We start from the raw sequence: 16,621 nt of genomic DNA on the forward strand, positions 1-16,621 counted from the left end.
CCCGGCCCAGTGAGGCCCCGCCCTGCCCTCTGCCGACCCCGGCGCTCTCGCAGCTCGGTGGGCGAGGTGCAGTGGGAGGCCGAGTTCTTCGCGCTGCAGGACAGTAACAACAAGTTGGCCGGTGCCCTGCGAGAGGCCAACGCGGCCGCCGCCCAGTGGAGGCAGCAGCTGGAGGCCCAGAGCGCAGAGGCTGAGAGGCTGCGGCAGCGGGTGAGGAAGCCCCACCCTCCCAAAGACCCTAAGTGGCCCAAGGGTCACTGTGAAGGCCCTGCCTCCTATTTGTCCTGGGTTCAACTGGCTGGATGTGTGATCTCGGCAGGTCATTTCCCAGAGTCTTAGTTTCTTGCTCTGTAGTATGGGTCTGAAGTAATGTCGGCCACAGAGGGTCGTCAGACCCTAGAGTCCTACCTGCCAGAGGTGAGGTAGTGGCCCAGATTGAAGGGATGAGTTCCCAGTCACGGGCTTGACTGATCAGGAGGCATATCCCCAGGGTGAGGAGGGTACAGACTGGGTCATCAGGGACTGACCTTCTGTCTGCACAGGTGGCTGAGCTGGAAGCCCAGGCTGCGGCAGAGCCAGCTTCCGTCAGTGAGAAGGAGGGGCCCAGCCAGTCATTGGAGCAGCTGGAGGCACTAGTGGAAACCAAAGACCAGGTGTGTGAACGCCTCTGTGTGCCTGTGTGCTTCCTTGGGCCTTGCCTGCCTTGCTCTCCCCCAGGGGAGCCAAGGACCTCAGAACAGATTTTGGGAACTTTTCCATCAGGAGATCCAGACGCTGAGGAGCCAGACTAGTGGGTCCCGTGAGGCCGCAGACACCGAACGTGAGGAGACACAGCAGAAGGTGCAGGTATGTGTGGTTGCTGTGGGGTGGGGTGGGGTGACTACCCGTGGCAGCCAGCCCCTGGTACGGGACGGACATGATCTTCCCTTCCCACGGGTTCTGGGCAGCCGTGGGCCTTCCTGAACCTCTGTTTCTTCACCTATAAATGGAGTCAGGAAGACATCTAAGGTTGTGAAGGATTCAGATGACCAGGTGCATGGAAGGACTGAGTCAAATGATGGTTATTAGGACAAGGTTTCATCTTCTTCCATTCATTCAACAAGCAGTTTTTGAGTCTCTGTTAAATTTCCATTCTTGACCCCTATCAAATCCTCACACATCCCCGTCTGAGGCCAGAAGCTTGTATTTGTACCCAGATGTAGCTGGCCTGGCTTTCACTGAAGACTTTATCTGAGGAACGTTCATAGGGGCATGTCCTGTGAGTCCAGCAGGTGGAGAAGTTAAAGGATCTGGTGCCCCCAGAGAGAGAATATTTGAGGGAATGCTCCCTGTTTTCTCCTGGGCAGCGTGCACAGCAAATGCAGAGGCCCTGAGGTGGGGAGAAAGTATTCAAGGAACCACAGGAAGCCAGAAAGGCTGAGCAGGAATGAGCAAGGAGAGGGAGGGGTTTGAATTTCATTCCCAGAACAGGAGGATTTTGAGGAGGAATGTGGTCAGTTCAAATTGGCTGGGGGACCAGGGAGATCTTGGGTACAGGTAGCTGGGAGAAAGCCAGCAGACAGGGAGAGCTTGGCCCAGAGTGGGGGCTGTGGTCCCCAGCACCCGCTTTGAGACGCTGGACCCTTGAGACTCGCTGGGGCCCCAACACCGCCTGCTCTCTCCCTGTAGGACCTGGAAACCCGAAACGCAGAGCTGGAGCACCAGCTGCGGGCCACGGAGCGCAGCCTGGAGGAGGCCCGAGTCGAGCGGGAGCGGGCACGGGCCGAGGTGGGCCGGGCCGCGCAGCTGCTGGACGTCAGGCTGTTTGAGCTGAGCGAGCTGCGGGAGGGGCTGGCCCGCCTGGCCGAGGGCGCGCCCTGAGTCCAGCCTCCGGGTCTGCATAGAGGAAGGGGCCTGTGGGAGCTGGTTTTACACAAAGGGTTCCCGCCTGGGGCACAGGCCAGGCCGCAGGCGGCACAGTGGGCCAAGCCCCCTGGCAGCAACTGGGGCCCGACTCAGCCTGGGGAGGGCTTGTCTACAGGACTCCAGCCAGCCCTGGCTGTTCACAGCTCAGAGGCTGTTTTTGAGCTTTTCATTGTGTAGAATTTCTAGACTCCCCAGGGCATGTGCTGATGCCCAAATTACATTTCTGAGCGTGGCTGTGTGCGTGGTGTCTGAGCAGCCCGGGTGTACCCAACCGCCAGCACTGGGCCCTCCGTCCATCTGCCCTCAGCCTGGTAAGCCACCTGGAGGGCGAGGTTCAGAAAGCCTGAGGGAGCGCGCCCAGGACACGTGGCTCTGCTTCCCTGTCTCCTTAAGCCCTGCCCATGTTGTCTGGACCACCTTGGACTAACGTGGACCCTGATTAATCCCCCCGCTTTCACTTCACTCTAGCCACAAACCCCAAATACAACCAAGTGGGCAAGGGGGAAAGCTCCTAGAATGTGGCTGTGTTCACTAGGCATGGAAACGATCTCTCCAAAACATCATGTCTACATCTGGGTAGTAGAGCGGTTGCTATACCCATTTTCCAGATGAGGAAACTGAGGCCCATATAAGGGACTTCTCCCACCCAAGGTCACTCGGCTGGAATGGTCAACACCACAGTCCAAGGCTTTGGGCCTGGCCCGACAGGAAAGGAGAACTAGTGGGTGGGGTGGTAGCATGACGTTCCGGGGGACTTGAGAAGCACAGGCAGCCACACCCTCTTCTCGCTGCCCCTGCTCCCCAGAGCCAGGCTGCAGAAGCTAAAAGCCTCATTTATTAAGCACCTCCTGCAAGTGACACACCTCTGCTCATCGCACATCCAGGGTGACCCTGGGCTGGGGTCACTGCGTCCCAGGTGGACCGGGGCCCAACCTCACAGCCAGTGTTCTTTCTTCCTCAGCAGCCCGCCTCCCAGCCAAGGCTCTGAAAAGGGGCCACCAGAGGCTGCAGGGTGGAGGGCTGTGCGCTATACAGCGTGTGTGTCAGCGGGCTCTGCTGAGGGGCACTGGGCAGGCTGGCAGAGGGTTCTGTCCTCAGGGGAGGGCGCGCCAACCCTCAGCTTGATGAAGGAGTCCCAGGCTGGGCAAGTGGGTGCTGTGAGGAACTCAGGCTGGACCCTGAGCGGGTGCTAGGGACAAGGAGGCCTCAGGCCGGGCCCTGGGTGGGCGCCCCCTGCGGTCAGTCCTGCTGGCCTTCTGCCGCTGCAGTGTCTGCTCCACTTTCTCCTTAAAGCGCCGGTTCTTCTGCTTGATCTTGGCCAGCTCGGCCTTGCGCTTCGCCTCCAGGTCGGGGTCCTGGCACGGGCAGGACCAGAAGGTGGCTAAGCTGAGCGCCCTCCCTGGGGACCCTTGTGCCCTGCCCCTACCACACAGACAGCTCAGCCAGCCCTCACCTTCCCCTCCAGAATCATCTGCTTCCGCTTGTTAATCTCCTTCTTTTCATCGAAGTTGGCAGCCTCCAGTTTCTGGGCAGGGGGGGAAAGAGTAGGGGGAGGGAGAGACCATCACAGGGGTTGCCACCTTCAAGGAAGCACCCTGGGTCCCCGAGGACAAGCCCCTTCCCTGACACTCACAATCTCACACTCCCTCCGCACCACGTTGACCTGTGTGAGGATCTGTAGGACCTGGGCTTCCTCCACTGGGAACTCCTCCAGCTTCTTTTCTGTGGGGACAGCAGGGGCCTGGGGTTAAGAGGGGGCAGGGAAGGGCAGGCACCACAGAGAGAAAGATTTCAACCATGTAGCTCTCCATGCAGCAGGGCATGCAAGGCCATACAGAGTCATGTCAGATAAAGATCAGGTTGGCAAGAGCTGGGTACAGACTGCTCTGTCTTTCTGGTTGTTAACAACACTATGAATTTGATTAGGAGTTGTTTTTTTTCTGAAAACAGTGTCCATTAAAGTCAAGACGTTTCTAAATCTCAGAACAGTCTGTGCAGTGGTTGGAGATGCCCCAGAGCTTCTCGGTCTTGGATATACGTATATTAAACCACCCAAGGGGATTTTTAAAAACCTGCCTAGGCCACAGCCCTGGGGCTTCTGACTCATCTGCAGGGACCACCCACACACTGTGGTCTGAGAAACCAAAGTCCCTTCCCATCAGATGTGGCTTTCGGCTGCTGGAGGCCACGACGGAGTTTCTGCTTCAATTGCTGGGCCAATGAAACTTCTATGGGGGTTGCATAGGAAAGAAAGTGCAGTTTAAGCCTCCTCACATGAGCAGACAGGCAGGCATTGACAGGGTGAGTGGACGTCTCACCCGGAGGCACCACCCTCCCTTTCCCACACCACTCACTGATCTGCTCCTCGATGGCGTGAACCAGGTGGATGTCATACTGCGTCACCAGCGTGATGGCCTGTCCCTGCCGCCCTGTGGGGACACACCCAGATTGTGTGCTGGAGGCCAGGAGAAGGGGCCGATACAAGCAGGTCCTGACTGCTAGGCAGCTCAGAGCTCCTCCTGATCAAGGGGAACTGTACAGGAGCTTAGTGGGTGGAAGAATGAGTGGAAACGAAGGAAGCTTAGAGCGTCAGGTCTCAGCCCCCTGCTTGACCTCTGTGTGGCAGGCAGGTCTGTCCCAGGGGAGCAGCAGGACTCCAGGGAGGGGCAGCTGTCCTGCCAGCTTGGCCTCAATCAGGGGCTGGTAATGTGGCTGATTTCCCTTTTTGGTGTGGCTGCCGGGGAGCTCAAGCCCAGTCCTATCAGCAGAAAGCCCAGACAGGCTTCAGCTCCGAAGCCTACATGCCACCTTCTCTGTTCCTGGCTTCCATGAGACAATGCGCTAGAACAGCCCTGGGAGCTGACCAGGCCTGAGGCCCTCAGAGCGGCCCCAAACAGGCGTCACATTCTTGTTACCCATTGTTGGACGGGGTGGTGGGGGCCCAGAGAGCTGATGTGACCGACCTGAGGCCACAGGGCAGGAGAGAAGGGCCAGTCTGGCCCCAGAAACCATGGCTCTGCCAACTCCAGGTGTGAGAAAATCTCCCGGATTCTGTGCCCCTTCCGGGTAGGGCTGAGGAGCAGACTCAAGGCTCCTACCAGGAGTCACAGCAAGTGGTTGAACTTGAACACTGAATCCCACAGGGCAGCATCTTACCCATCAGGACCTGTACACCTGTTTGCTGCTGGGCTAGGACGGCCAGCCCTGACAGGTGAAGGGGGCTTGGGTGAGGCAAGAGGTGGTGGTGGGGAGGGGTTGTGTGCCGTGTCCCCAGGGGATAGCTCAGTGCTGCCTGGGTCATGTGGAGAAGACACAGCACCCACACCTGTGTCTTTTTGGTTGTTTGGGGGGGTTTGGCCGTAGTGTGCGGGATCTTCCCCAAGAAGGGATCAAACCCGTGCCCCCTGCATGGGTAGCGCCCGCCCTATCTGCTCACCTGCGCGGGCTGTCCGGCCAACGCGGTGGATGTAGATCTTCGGGAGTCCGGGGGTGTTATGGTTGATGACCACCTGCACAGTGGGAATGTCCAGGCCCCTGGAGGCAGAGGTCACTCAGCACCTCTGTCCAGGTGGGGAAACCGAGGTTGGGACTCACCCAAGGTCACTCGGCGGTGAAGCTGGGGCTGCCTGAAGCCACCCTCCCTCTCTGGCCCTTTTGTAGGGGCACCCTGGAGCCGCTCACCGGGAGGCTACATCTGTCGCAATCAGGATCCGGTAGATGCTGGACTTGAACTTGGCCAGGGCGGCAAAGCGTTCTTTCTGTGCCAAATTGGGAGAGAATTGGGGCAGGAGGATATCAGGTAGCATCCCAAGAAATGTTTCAGAGTGTATGCTTACTGTGTGAGGCCTGGGGACACGCACAGCAGAGGCCAGGACAGTCTCTGCCCTCAAGCGGCTCACAGTCCAGCAAGGGAGATGACCTTGAGGGAGATGACCTTGAGGAGGCCAGAATGGGGCAGATGGGGTGGCAGGAAGAGTGTTCCAGGCAGAGGAGAGGGCCTGAGCAAAAGCCCTGGGGCCGGGAGGGGTCCCCAGGGCGAGGCTGGTCGGGGAGGGCCCCGGGTGGCTGCCTGGCGCCTCACCTGTTTCATCATGGAATGCAGAGCCACGGTGGGGAAGTTGAACTTGCGTAGCATCATGCATAGGATCTGGCAGGTCCTGGTGGGAAGGACAGGCTGTTGGTCCATCTAGTGCTGGGGTCCTGGGAAGGTGCTCTGCCCCCGCCTTCCCGCCCCGAGACCCCGAACAGTGGCCCTGCGTGACTGGGGAAGGAGAAGCAGGGGTGCCGCGTCCTGCCTGCTGACCCCTTCCCTGGCCTAAGCCTACAAGAGAGTGCTCTAGGTCCAGCCTGTTTTCTTCTGGTAGCCCAAGAAATTCTTGGGGGGCAGTGGTCAGGAGGTCTCCTCCACGTGCTGTGGGCTGCCCTTCTACGCTGGGTCAGGCTAGACCTGACCGGCCTACAGCTCCTTGATGCTCTCCCCAAATACGTCAAAGGATTTTGAAATCCCTGGGTCTGTGGAGAGGACAGCCGTGGGGGTGATGTGCTGGAACTCAGTGACCCCCTGAGACCACAGCGAACTGGCTGCTCCAAGGCCTTCCCAGCTGCTGCAGGGGTCTCCTGGGGAGAGCCCAAGGCCCTCAGCTCTTCCAGTTAAGGGCAGGTCTCAAAAAGTGAAAGTGTTAGTCCCTCAGTCTTGTCTGACTCTTTGCAACCCCATGGACTGTAGCCCACCAGGCTCCCCTGTCCATGGAATTCTCCAAGCAAGAATACTGGAGTGGGTTGCCACTCCCTTCTCCAGGGGATCTTGCAAACTCAGGGAATGAGCCTGGGTCTCCTGCACTGCAGACAGATTCTTTAGCATCTGAGCCACCAGGAAAGGGCAAGTTTGAGGACCCCCAAATCCTGGCTCAGTCTTCATGGGAGTGACCTTATTAGCAAACTGCTTGACCTCTCTGAGCCTCCTTGAGTGAATCCTCTGAAACTGCTACTCGGAGCAGAGGCCCTGGAGTGCCAAGACTGGCCGTGTGCCTGACCCCTCCAACCACAGACCACCTGCTGGACCTCCATGAGGCGCCGGGGGCGGGACACCCGGGGGATGGGAGCGGCAGGCCCGCCGTGCTCACTTGCACGTGTTGGTGAAGATGATGATAGACCAGTCCTCGTGCTCGTCCTGGAAGTTCTGGATCAGGTGGACCAGGTAGGCATCCTTGACCTTCTCAGGCACTAACAGGTAGCGCTGGTCCAGCTGTTCCACGGTGCGCACCCTGGGCACGGGCACATTTGTTTCCCCTTCTGTTGAATGAGGTCAATGACCTCTGTTGGACACCCCTGCCTCCCGCTTGCCCTGCCCCGTCCCCCTGCCAGAAAGTAGCTACGGACTCACGGGGCCTGAGCCTCCCAGAAGAAGGGCTGGTTGGTGGCCAGGCCCTGTAGCTCCCTCAGTGTGTCAGTCAGCGTGGCGCTGAAGAGCAGCGTCTGCCTGCGGGCGGGCACGGCTGCCAGGATGACCTCCAGGTCGACGGTGAAGTCAGTGCAGCCCTGCTCCAACAGCCGGTCCGCCTCATCCATCACCTGTAGCATCAGCCGCAGCAGGCAGGGGGTGGGGACCTGGGGTGAGGGTGCTGTCCGAGGCCCGACCACCAGCCCGGGGCCCAGCCTACCTCCTCCATGTGCCTCCTTTCTGGGCTCAGACGTGCACCCTGGAGCACTCTCCCTTGAGGTCTTGGAGGCCTGTTTTCTTGCCCATCTCAGCTTCAACGTTAACTCCTCAGAGAGGCCCTGCCCTCAACTAACTTTTTTAGTGTGTGCATGCACGTGTGCTCAGTTGTGGCCAACCCTTTGTAACCCCAAGGACTGTAGACCTCCGGCTCCTCCGTCCATGGGATTTTCCAGGTAAGAATACTGGAGTGGGTTGCCATTTCCTCCTCCAGGGAATTTTCCCCACCCAGGGACTGAACCCGCATCTCGTGCATCGGCAGGCGAATTCTTTACAACTGAGCCACCTGGGAAGCCCATCTTTTCTAGTACAGGCCCCCTTTCGTTGGTCCCTGAGATGTCACCGTCACCATTCCTAACTCGGTAACGGATGGCCAATGGGACGCACAGTTCCCAAATGGATGAATCAGGGCCCCAGGCTGACTCACCAGGAAGCGGATCTTCTTTATGCTGAAGGTGTTGGAGCTGCGGAGGTGGTCAGCCAGGCGCCCCGGTGTGGCAATGACTACGTGTGGTTTCCGGGAAAGCTCCAGGGCCTGGGCCACCATGTCTGTGGGTGGAATGCGAGAGGTGGGGCTAGGTAGATGGTCTGAGGCTGCAGCAGTCCCACGCCCAGAGCCTCCTTGGGTTCCCCCATACCCATGCCGCCAACGATGATGCAGTCTTTCAAGCCCAGAGGCTTTCCCAGGACCCGGAACTGCTCTGCGATCTGATAGGCCAGCTCCCTGTGGGCATGAAGGGGCCAGCATGAGTCAGATGGGGGTTTTGTGCCTGCCTCTCATTCCTGCCTCCATCAATAGGGCCTCCTGCTTGCATCTTTCCTGTTGATACACCCTCCATGGCTCCCAGTCCCCTTTGGACAAAGGTTCTGATACTGACCGTTGGAAGCCCGTTGTGGCTCTTGCCCTCTCACTAGGCTGGGTGCCTGAACAGAGTATGGCTTGTCCTCGGCCAGTCCCACCCAAACTGGCCTTTCCTCATCCCACATCCTCAGCAATGGCCTTGACACCACAGCCATCAAAGCCCGAGACCCAGGTGTTAACCCGCCCACCACCCGCATCCCCCTGCTTCGAGGCTGGTCAGTGGGTCAGTGGCCAAGTCCCCTCCTCTCTGCCCCCAGCTCTGTCCAGGCCTTTCCTCTGCCCATATGCCTACTTCCTGGCCTTCCTGCTTGCCCTGAGTCAAGCCCTGTGCTCAGCACTTTTCACACACCATCTTGCTAATTCTTTAGTACCTCTAAGGGTTGGGCTAATTTCTGTTCCCATTTTACACACATGGAAAGTGTATTCAAAGAGGTAAAGGCACATCCCCAAGACCACACAGCTGGTTCACTCACCCGAGAGGCATGTGTCTGTATGTGGGGGGTGGGACTCACCTGGTGGGTGTCAGGACGAGGCAGAAGATGCCATAGGGATCCTCAGACAGCTTCTGCAAGATGGGCAGGACAAACGCTGCTGTCTTGCCACTGCCTGTCTTGGCACAGCCCAGGCAGTCCCGACCTGGGCAGAGAACACAGCAGCGTCACAGGTGCAGACAGGTATTCCATCAGGCACAGTTTACAGCAGCTAACATTTAACGAGCAATGACTATATGCTCAGGCTTCCCTGGTGACTCAGTGGTAGAGAATCCACCTGCTAGTGCGGGAGACATAGGTTCCAGGGTCGGGAAGATCCTCTGGAGAAGTAAATGGCAACCCACTCCAATACTTCTTGCTTGGGAAATCCCATGGACAGAGGAGCCCAACGGGCTACAGTCCATGGGGTCACAAAAGACTCGGGCATGACTTAGAAACTTAACAATAATGACAAGAACTATATGCTTAGTACCAGCCTGTGCCCTTCCTGTTGAAGACATTACGACAACTTTCCATTTAGAGTAATCGACACATTTAAGGAGAGTGAGGCCATTATTGTCCTCATTTAACAGAAGGGGAAACAGTCAAAGGTTTGCCCAGGACATACAGCCAGTAACAGCCTGGACTGGAACCCACATCCATGTGACCTGAGATACTTGCTACGAACCACAATCTCATTTTGACTCCTTCCCTGGGATCAGAGCTTGGGAAACTCAGAATACCCTCCCCCAACCTGAATCTTATTCTCCCTACTGACTCTTCATCCCTGTTTATTTAATGCCTTAACTTGTCACATCGTAGGCTTCCTGAAGGCGTCTCTTTAATGGCAAAACTGGGCTGGTCCGAAGAGGTGGAGAGAAGAGCAGTCTAGGGACCAGAGTCCTGGAATTACCAATAATCTTGACAACCTCAATTGCCACTTGTAAAATGAAGACAGTAAAGCAAGTTCTATCGAATTTTCCCAGCACTATCATTAGGTATTAATCAGACCCTCCCAGTGATGAGGCTACGAACGTTTCAGAGATTATATCACTTGTGCAGGCGAGTCAGTCGTACAGCCTAAACGCCAACATTACCTAGTCGTTCTCCGGAACCCAGGATCGCCCGTAAGGGCCAGGGCTGCCCCTTGCCTCACAGGACCCGCGTGGGCAAAAAGCTGAGAGAAGGCAAGAGAAGCGACAGTTGCGGGGAAGCCTCCTGAAGAGACCAAGCCACACTCACCCTCCAGGATGGCGGGGATGCAGCCCAGCTGCACGGGCGTGGGCTGCTTCAAACCCATCTGCCGACACTGTTCCACGAGCCACGAAGACAGCCCGAGCTCCGCGAAGCCTGCCATCCTCGCAGCCAAGGCAGTGTGAGCGCGCGTGTGAACGGTACTTCCGGCGCGTGTCGATGACGTCAGAAAGCGTTCCCGTTCATTGGATCTGCCTCCCGCTCGGTCCCACTTTCTCCAACTCACGGTTCAAAGCCTCCACCACATCCTTACATCCTTACCATGGTTTCCCGGAATCCCGCGGGATCTCAGCATCGAATTAAACTACAGTTCCCAAGATGCCCTGCGAGACGCACTTGCGTCTCCCGCCCCTCTAGTCCGCTTTAAGAGTCTTCTATTGGCTCATCTCCAGGGAAGAGCCAGTAAACTACATTTTCCGGCGTGGCCGTAGGTGGCTGCCTCCTTCCGGCCGACGTGTCTTTCAGGAAGGGGAGCGAGTGAGAGGGCAGCGATATGGCTCCTCCGGCTCCTGGTCCGGCTTCTGGCGGCTCCGGGGAGGTGGACGAGCTGTTCGACGTGAAGAACGCCTTCTACATTGGCAGCTACCAGCAGTGCATCAACGAGGCGCAGCGGGTGAAGGTGCGGCGGCTCCGGGGCTGGGAGACGTTGGGGGCGGAGACGAAAGACGCTTCCTGGTGGCCGCGGGTCGGGTTCTGATTTAAAAAACCCTACCTTTTCTCCTTGCGCCGTTTCACCCCCTACATCTCTTCAGAGCGCGGTGAGGAATTGTCTTTGTCCCTTGACAAAACTCAAAGCAGTACCATTTCGTGATAATTCTTTGACCGCTCAGTCTGCACCTTAGTAGGCGTTCGAGTAAGAGAGAGGTTCATGCTTCTATAGTAATAGTAACAAATATAATACTACTCTGCGGTAGTAATAATAGTAACAACAATAGTAGTTCTCATTTGTTTCCGCCATGCCCTCAATACCCCTAAAGTAGAGACTGTTATTTATCCTCATTTTACAGGAGAGAGAACAAGGAGGCTCAAGAGAGAAATGACTTCTCGCCTGTTACCCTGCCCCACTAGCCAGTTTATTTCTCCCCAGACTTGCTCATTCATTCATTCCTCACTGATCATCTGTATGGGCCAGGCTGTGTATCTGTGCTAGGCTCAAAGCTGTGACAAAATAGATAAAACTCCCATCTTTCTTGGAAACCTCAGCTCCCAAGGGAGGCAGATAAACAATAAAAGTAAATAAAGTATCAGGGGCATCCCTGGTGGTCCAGCGGTTAAGCCTTGGCATTTCCACTACAGGAGGCATGGTTCCATCCCTGGTTGGGGAAGTTCGGAATGCCACGCCAAATACAAATACAAATAAATAAAAGTAAGTTATTTAAAAGGTGTCAGGAAGTGGTGTGATGGAGAGTGGTGGGAGTGAGCCTGACTGAGAGCTAGAAACTGCAGCTGGAAAGACCCAGGCAGTGAGTGGGTGACAGGAGAGGGGGCAGCCGGGACTGCTAGCAGCACCTTTGGGGAAGGAGATGGATGGTACTGTCTGTCACTTTGAGAGTGAGCTATTGGAGACTTTAAAAAAAACTTTTTTTTTGTATATTTATTTTTGGCTGTGTGGGGTCTTCATTGCTGCTCAGGCTCCTCTCTAGTTGCAGAGCACAGGGACTACTCATCACATGAGCTTCTCACTGCGGTGGCTTCTCTTGCTGCAGAGCACAGGTTCTAGGTTTAAGGGCTTCAGTAGTCAGAGCTTGCAGGCTCTAGAGTGCTGGCCAGTGGTTGTGGCACATGGGTTCCGTTCCTCCAAAGCATGTGGAATCTTCCTTGACTCATCACTGGCAGGCAGACTCCTTCCCAACCACTGGACCACCAGGAAATCCCGAGGATTTTTAAGAGCCGTGAATGTGACAGGATCTTTGCCTGCCCTCACGGTCTAGTGTTCTGAAGAGAGTAAACAAGTAAAGAATCGAGTGACTACGTAATTACAACTTGAGCCCTGCAGGGATAGGAGATGGAAAGTGCTGATCAGATACTGGGGGCGGGGCGGTGGTGGCTGCTTCATGTGGGAGTGGTCAAATCAGACCAAGCTTCTGTGACTGTCATCTAACCCTGTGACCAAACCTTGAGAAGGCTCTCACTCCATAGGTGAGAGTCCCAAAGGTACTGAGGCAGGGGTGAGCTCTATGTAGTCAAGGCCTAAGAGGCTGGCGTTGCAGAAACGGGGCGAGTGCAGTTGGGGAGATGAAGGATGAAGTGAGCAGAGTGAGAGGGAGGGCCTGGGGGGGTGCGCACAGCAAGGGTTTGGAGTTTTTCCCGAAGGTCTGGGAGGCCATAGGAGCACCATGCAAGGGAGTGGCAGACGTCTTCACGGAGGCGGCCGAGGGGTTGGAGGAGTTTGGATTCTGAAGTGGAGAAGGCTTGCTTTCCCTTTTGGCCTTTGGCAGTGAGCCCCATGTCCCTGAGTGTCATCTGTGGTATGGAGGGTAAAACCTCAGACTTCAGTAAGAGGTTCGGATTCGTTGAAACCACGTTTGCATGATTGTATTAGTTTTCCATTGTCAGTGTGACTAAGGACAGCTCAAGGCAACACAAGTTTACTATCTTGTAGCTTCTGTATGTCAGAAGTCCAACCCTGCTCTCACTAAGCTAAAATCAAGGTATCAGCCCGGCTGTGTTCCTTCTGGACATTGTGGGGAAGAATCACTTTCCTTACTCATTGAAGTTGCTGCTTCTTGGCCAGGGGCCACCCTTAGCTCCTGGAGGCTTCTAGATGCTTCTCTCCAGCCCTCAACTTCCCACATCACCCTTCCATCTCAGAATCAGCCATGGAGGGACTTTTCTGGTGTTCCAGTGGTGAAGACACTATGCTCCCAATGCAGGGGGCCCAGGTTCAATCCCTGGTCAGGGAACTGGATCCCACATGCTGCAATGAAGATCTCCTGTGCCGCAACTAACATCTGGTGCAGCCAAATAAATTAAAAAAGAAAAAAGATCCAGGCATGGGGGTTCTTGGAATCTTGCAACTTTCCTCTTCCCCTTCATTCCTTTTGTCTAAAAGTCCTCTGTTTTTAAGGGGTTCTGTATTAGACTGGACCCTCCCAGATAACCCAGCATGGTCTCCCCATGTTCAGGGCCATAATCTTAATCACACCTGTGACGTCCTTTTTGTGACGTAGGAAAGCTGTCCCAAGGGCTCGTGGACATCTCTCGGGGCCTTACTGCGCTCAGCGTCACAGTTGTTAACGTGCCTCCCTGCTGGGTAAAGCAGACCACAGGAAGGTTTAGACAGGCCTGGCTGCCTCAGGTTCTCGCTCTTCTGTGTTCTTCCTGCAGCCAGGGCTGTCACAGCACCCCTCTGAGCCTTGCTCTCCCCTCCTGTCGGACGGGAGCCGTGACTTTCATCTCAGCAGGGCCCCGTGAGGTTCTGCGTCACACTCGGCGATCCACCTTCTGCCTTCTGTTGTGTGTCTGTTGTGTTTATGTTACGGCAGTGTGTTCTTCGAGTCTTCCTGTGTCATAATATGCAGATTTTACCTCCCTGCTGAAGGAAGCAGCACGAGCTGCTGTATGCAGAGAGCTGTGGAAAGCAAAGGAAACCAGATCGGCTGGCAGATCACTGTTGTTGGAGGCAAGGCTGTGGCGCAGCCTCTGAGCTGGGGCCTGGGTGCCCTCTCTGCAACATGGTAAAGATGCACTGGCACCAAACCAAGAGATCCTCCCTGACATGGCCAGAAGAATGGGAGTCCTTTCCCTGCTGAGCCCTTTGACGTGCGTTAATTCTGGTCCACAGGCCACCTAAACCCTCTTCGGCAGCCTGTATTGGCTTAAATGGTGTCCCTGATGAGATGCGTCCACTCGGAACCTGTGACTGTGACTTACTTGGAAAAGGGTCTTCGCACACTGCCAGGTGGTGCATGGCAAAGAATCCGCCTGCTGATGCAGGAGACGCAGGAGATGGGGTTCAGTCCCTGGGTCAGGAAGATCCCCTGGAAGAGGAAATGGCAACCCACTCCAGTATTCTTGCCTGGGAAATTCCGTGGACAGAAGATTCTGGCGGGCTACATCTATGGGGTCACAAAGAGTCACACACTTCTGAGCAAACACACATGGAGCTGTAATCCAGTGAAGGATCTCTGGATGGGATCAGCCAGGATTTAGGATCGGCCCTAGACAAACCTAGACAGCATGTTAAAAGCAGAGATGTCACTTTGCCAACAAATGCCCCTGTAGTCAGAGGTATGGTTTTTCCAGTAGTCATGTATGGCTATGAGAGTGGGACCATAAAGAAAGCTGAGTACTGAAGAATTGATGCTTTCAAATTGGGGTGTTGGAGAAGACTCTTGAGAGTCCCTTGGATTGCAAGGAAATCAAACCAGTCAATCCTAAAGGAAATCAACCCTGAATATTCATTGGAAGGACTGATGCTGAAGCTGAAACTCCAGTACTTTGGCCACCTGATGTGAAGAGCCAACTCACTGGAAAAGACCCTGATGCTGGGGAAAGATTGAGTGCAAAAGGAGAAGGGGATGACAGAGGATGAAATGGTTGGATGGCATCATCAACTCAACGGACATGAGTTTGAGCAAAATCATGAGATAGTGAAGGATAGGGAAGCCTGGCGTGCTACAGTCCATGGGGTCACAAAGAGTCGGACACGGCTTAGCACCTAAACAGCAACTAAATCCAGTGACTGGTGTCCTTCTAAGAGAAAGGCAGAGAGAGGCTTGAGGCAGACAGAAAAAGTGGAGGCGGAGGTTGGGGTGACACAGCCGCCAGCCAAGGATGACCCGGAGCCGCCAGCAGCTGGGTAAGGCAAAGGCGGATCCTCTCGGCCTGTGGAAGGAGCACAGCTCTGCTGACACCTTGATCTCGGACCTCTGGCCTCCAGAACCACAAGAGAACGAGTTTCTGTTGTTCTGAACCCCACCCTAGGTGGTGGTTGGTTATAGCAACTTCAGACAGGCACCCCCAGAGGTGGCCCCAGGCGGAGCCCCTGGTGTGTTGCGGTGCTGGCACCGTCGTGATGTCTGTTTCTCTACTTGGCCGTTTCTCGAGTGCCCACAAGATGGCAGGCACCGCACAGGTGTTAAGGATGCAGCAGCTAAGAAGGCCTCCAGGAGGTGACGGTCTAGTGTGGTCAGGTGACACTGATGGCCAGTCAGAGGATGGGATGTGGTCCCCTTGCCCAACCCCATCCCTGGCCTCCCTGGACAGTTCCCCTGGCTCTCAGCGCTGGCTGCACCTCTGAGCCGTTTGCAGGCAGTTTGAGGCCCCCCTCCCTGTGGTTGGATGTCACTGGTGGACGTGAGCCTCCTGGCTTTTGGGATCTTTGAGCTCCCAGCTGGTGCTGATGAGCCGTCAGGACTAGGCACCAGGGCACTCCCCTGGTGGCACACTTCATGGTTCCTGGGGTTCCCTGGTCTGTACAAGTGTCTTCGTTCTTATGCCTCCCAGAAGCTCTTCTCTTTGGCTGCTTGGGAAAGTCCTGAGGTCTGCATGTGGGGTCTCAGTGACCCCCCCTCGGCCATCCTGCAGGGTCGGTGGTGTGCCTGTTTGACGCAGAGGGCAGCTGAGGCTCAGGGTGGCGTCTGGTCCCTCACAGGGCATCTCACTGTGTCACTGCTTCACAGATACCAAGAGCCAGCATTTGTCTCTCTCTTGTTTTGAAGAAGATAATCTTATTTATTTTACTTTTGGCTGCCCTGGGTCTTCGCTGCTGCACGCAGGCTTTCTCTAGTTGCGGTGAACGGGGGTACTCAGAGTGTGGGCCTCACTGCAGCGGCTTCTCGGGTAGAGCACGGGCTGTAGAGTTGGGGCTTCAGTAGCTGTGGCGCACAGGCTTGGTGACCTTGCAGCATGTGGGCTATTCCCAGATCAGGGATTGGACCCGTGTCTCCTGCATTGGTGGGCGGATTCTTTACCACTGAGCCCCCAGAGAAGCCCCTTGTCTCTCTCTCTCTCTCTTTTTATACTGCAAGTGGTGTGGGGACCCCAGCTGGGTTGTCCTCCCCAGTGTCCAGCTCAGGGTCTTTTGAGAGTCACTTCTTTAGGAGACACTGTGTTCCAAGTCCTGGCCAGATCCCGGCTGGCCACTGTGGCTGGAGCAAGCTACCGAGACCCCGTGGCGAAGCTGGCTGGAGTCCAGCTGGGGCCAGGAGCCAGGCTTCTTGTTAGCAGTCTCCGGTGGCCTGAGAGGAGGACACGTCCACCTCCCTCCCACCCTCAGGCTGGGAAGAAGGCCTGGGCACTTGGAGTCTGGTTCTCAGCCTCGGGGGAGGGTAGTCCTGGCATGCGCCCACTGGTGGGGCTCCAGGCCATTGTCCCCCAGCTCGGGCAGCTTGGCAGGCCGTTCTCTCTGTGGGTCCCCAGGCCCCGTGGTTTGGAGTGGCGGCTCCAAGGTGGCCAAGCCCCCCTGCCCGG

At 56.2% G+C, this 16,621-nt stretch overlaps 3 protein-coding genes across 4 annotated transcripts in view; 2 read left to right on the top strand and 1 right to left on the bottom strand.

Annotated features, from left to right (window-relative positions):
* Positions 1 to 2,137, top strand: part of HOMER3 (homer homolog 3 (Drosophila)) — a 6,636-nt gene extending 4,499 nt beyond the window's left edge. Inside the window, exons 6-9 of the mRNA XM_010847273.1 lie at positions 29 to 210; positions 543 to 653; positions 763 to 846; positions 1,669 to 2,137. Of these exons, the coding sequence (XP_010845575.1) occupies positions 29 to 210; positions 543 to 653; positions 763 to 846; positions 1,669 to 1,860 (569 nt within the window). The 3' untranslated portion in view covers positions 1,861 to 2,137. The remainder of the gene's footprint in view (positions 1 to 28; positions 211 to 542; positions 654 to 762; positions 847 to 1,668) is intronic.
* Positions 2,138 to 2,682: 545 nt separating this feature from the next.
* Positions 2,683 to 10,484, bottom strand: DDX49 (DEAD (Asp-Glu-Ala-Asp) box polypeptide 49). Its single transcript, XM_010847272.1, has 13 exons — positions 10,196 to 10,484; positions 8,996 to 9,119; positions 8,260 to 8,345; positions 8,049 to 8,170; positions 7,289 to 7,476; positions 7,029 to 7,169; positions 5,987 to 6,062; positions 5,587 to 5,663; positions 5,342 to 5,439; positions 4,260 to 4,334; positions 3,539 to 3,627; positions 3,359 to 3,430; positions 2,683 to 3,260 (listed from the first exon to the last, which is right to left on the bottom strand). The coding sequence occupies exons 1-13, from the start codon at positions 10,308 to 10,310 to the stop codon at positions 3,072 to 3,074; spliced, it is 1,452 nt and encodes a 483-aa protein (XP_010845574.1). The 5' UTR covers positions 10,311 to 10,484; the 3' UTR covers positions 2,683 to 3,071.
* Positions 10,485 to 10,599: 115 nt separating this feature from the next.
* COPE (coatomer protein complex, subunit epsilon) overlaps positions 10,600 to 16,621 on the top strand; it is an 18,479-nt gene continuing 12,457 nt past the window's right edge. For both annotated transcript variants that reach the window (XM_010847274.1, XM_010847275.1), the window contains exon 1: positions 10,600 to 10,826. In XM_010847274.1, the coding sequence (XP_010845576.1) occupies positions 10,701 to 10,826 (126 nt within the window). In that variant the 5' untranslated portion in view covers positions 10,600 to 10,700. The remainder of the gene's footprint in view (positions 10,827 to 16,621) is intronic.

The sequence above is a fragment of the Bison bison genome, unplaced genomic scaffold (genome assembly GCF_000754665.1).
Source record: "Bison bison bison isolate TAMUID 2011002044 unplaced genomic scaffold, Bison_UMD1.0 scf7180017864248, whole genome shotgun sequence".
Taxonomy (NCBI): Eukaryota; Metazoa; Chordata; class Mammalia; order Artiodactyla; family Bovidae; genus Bison; species Bison bison.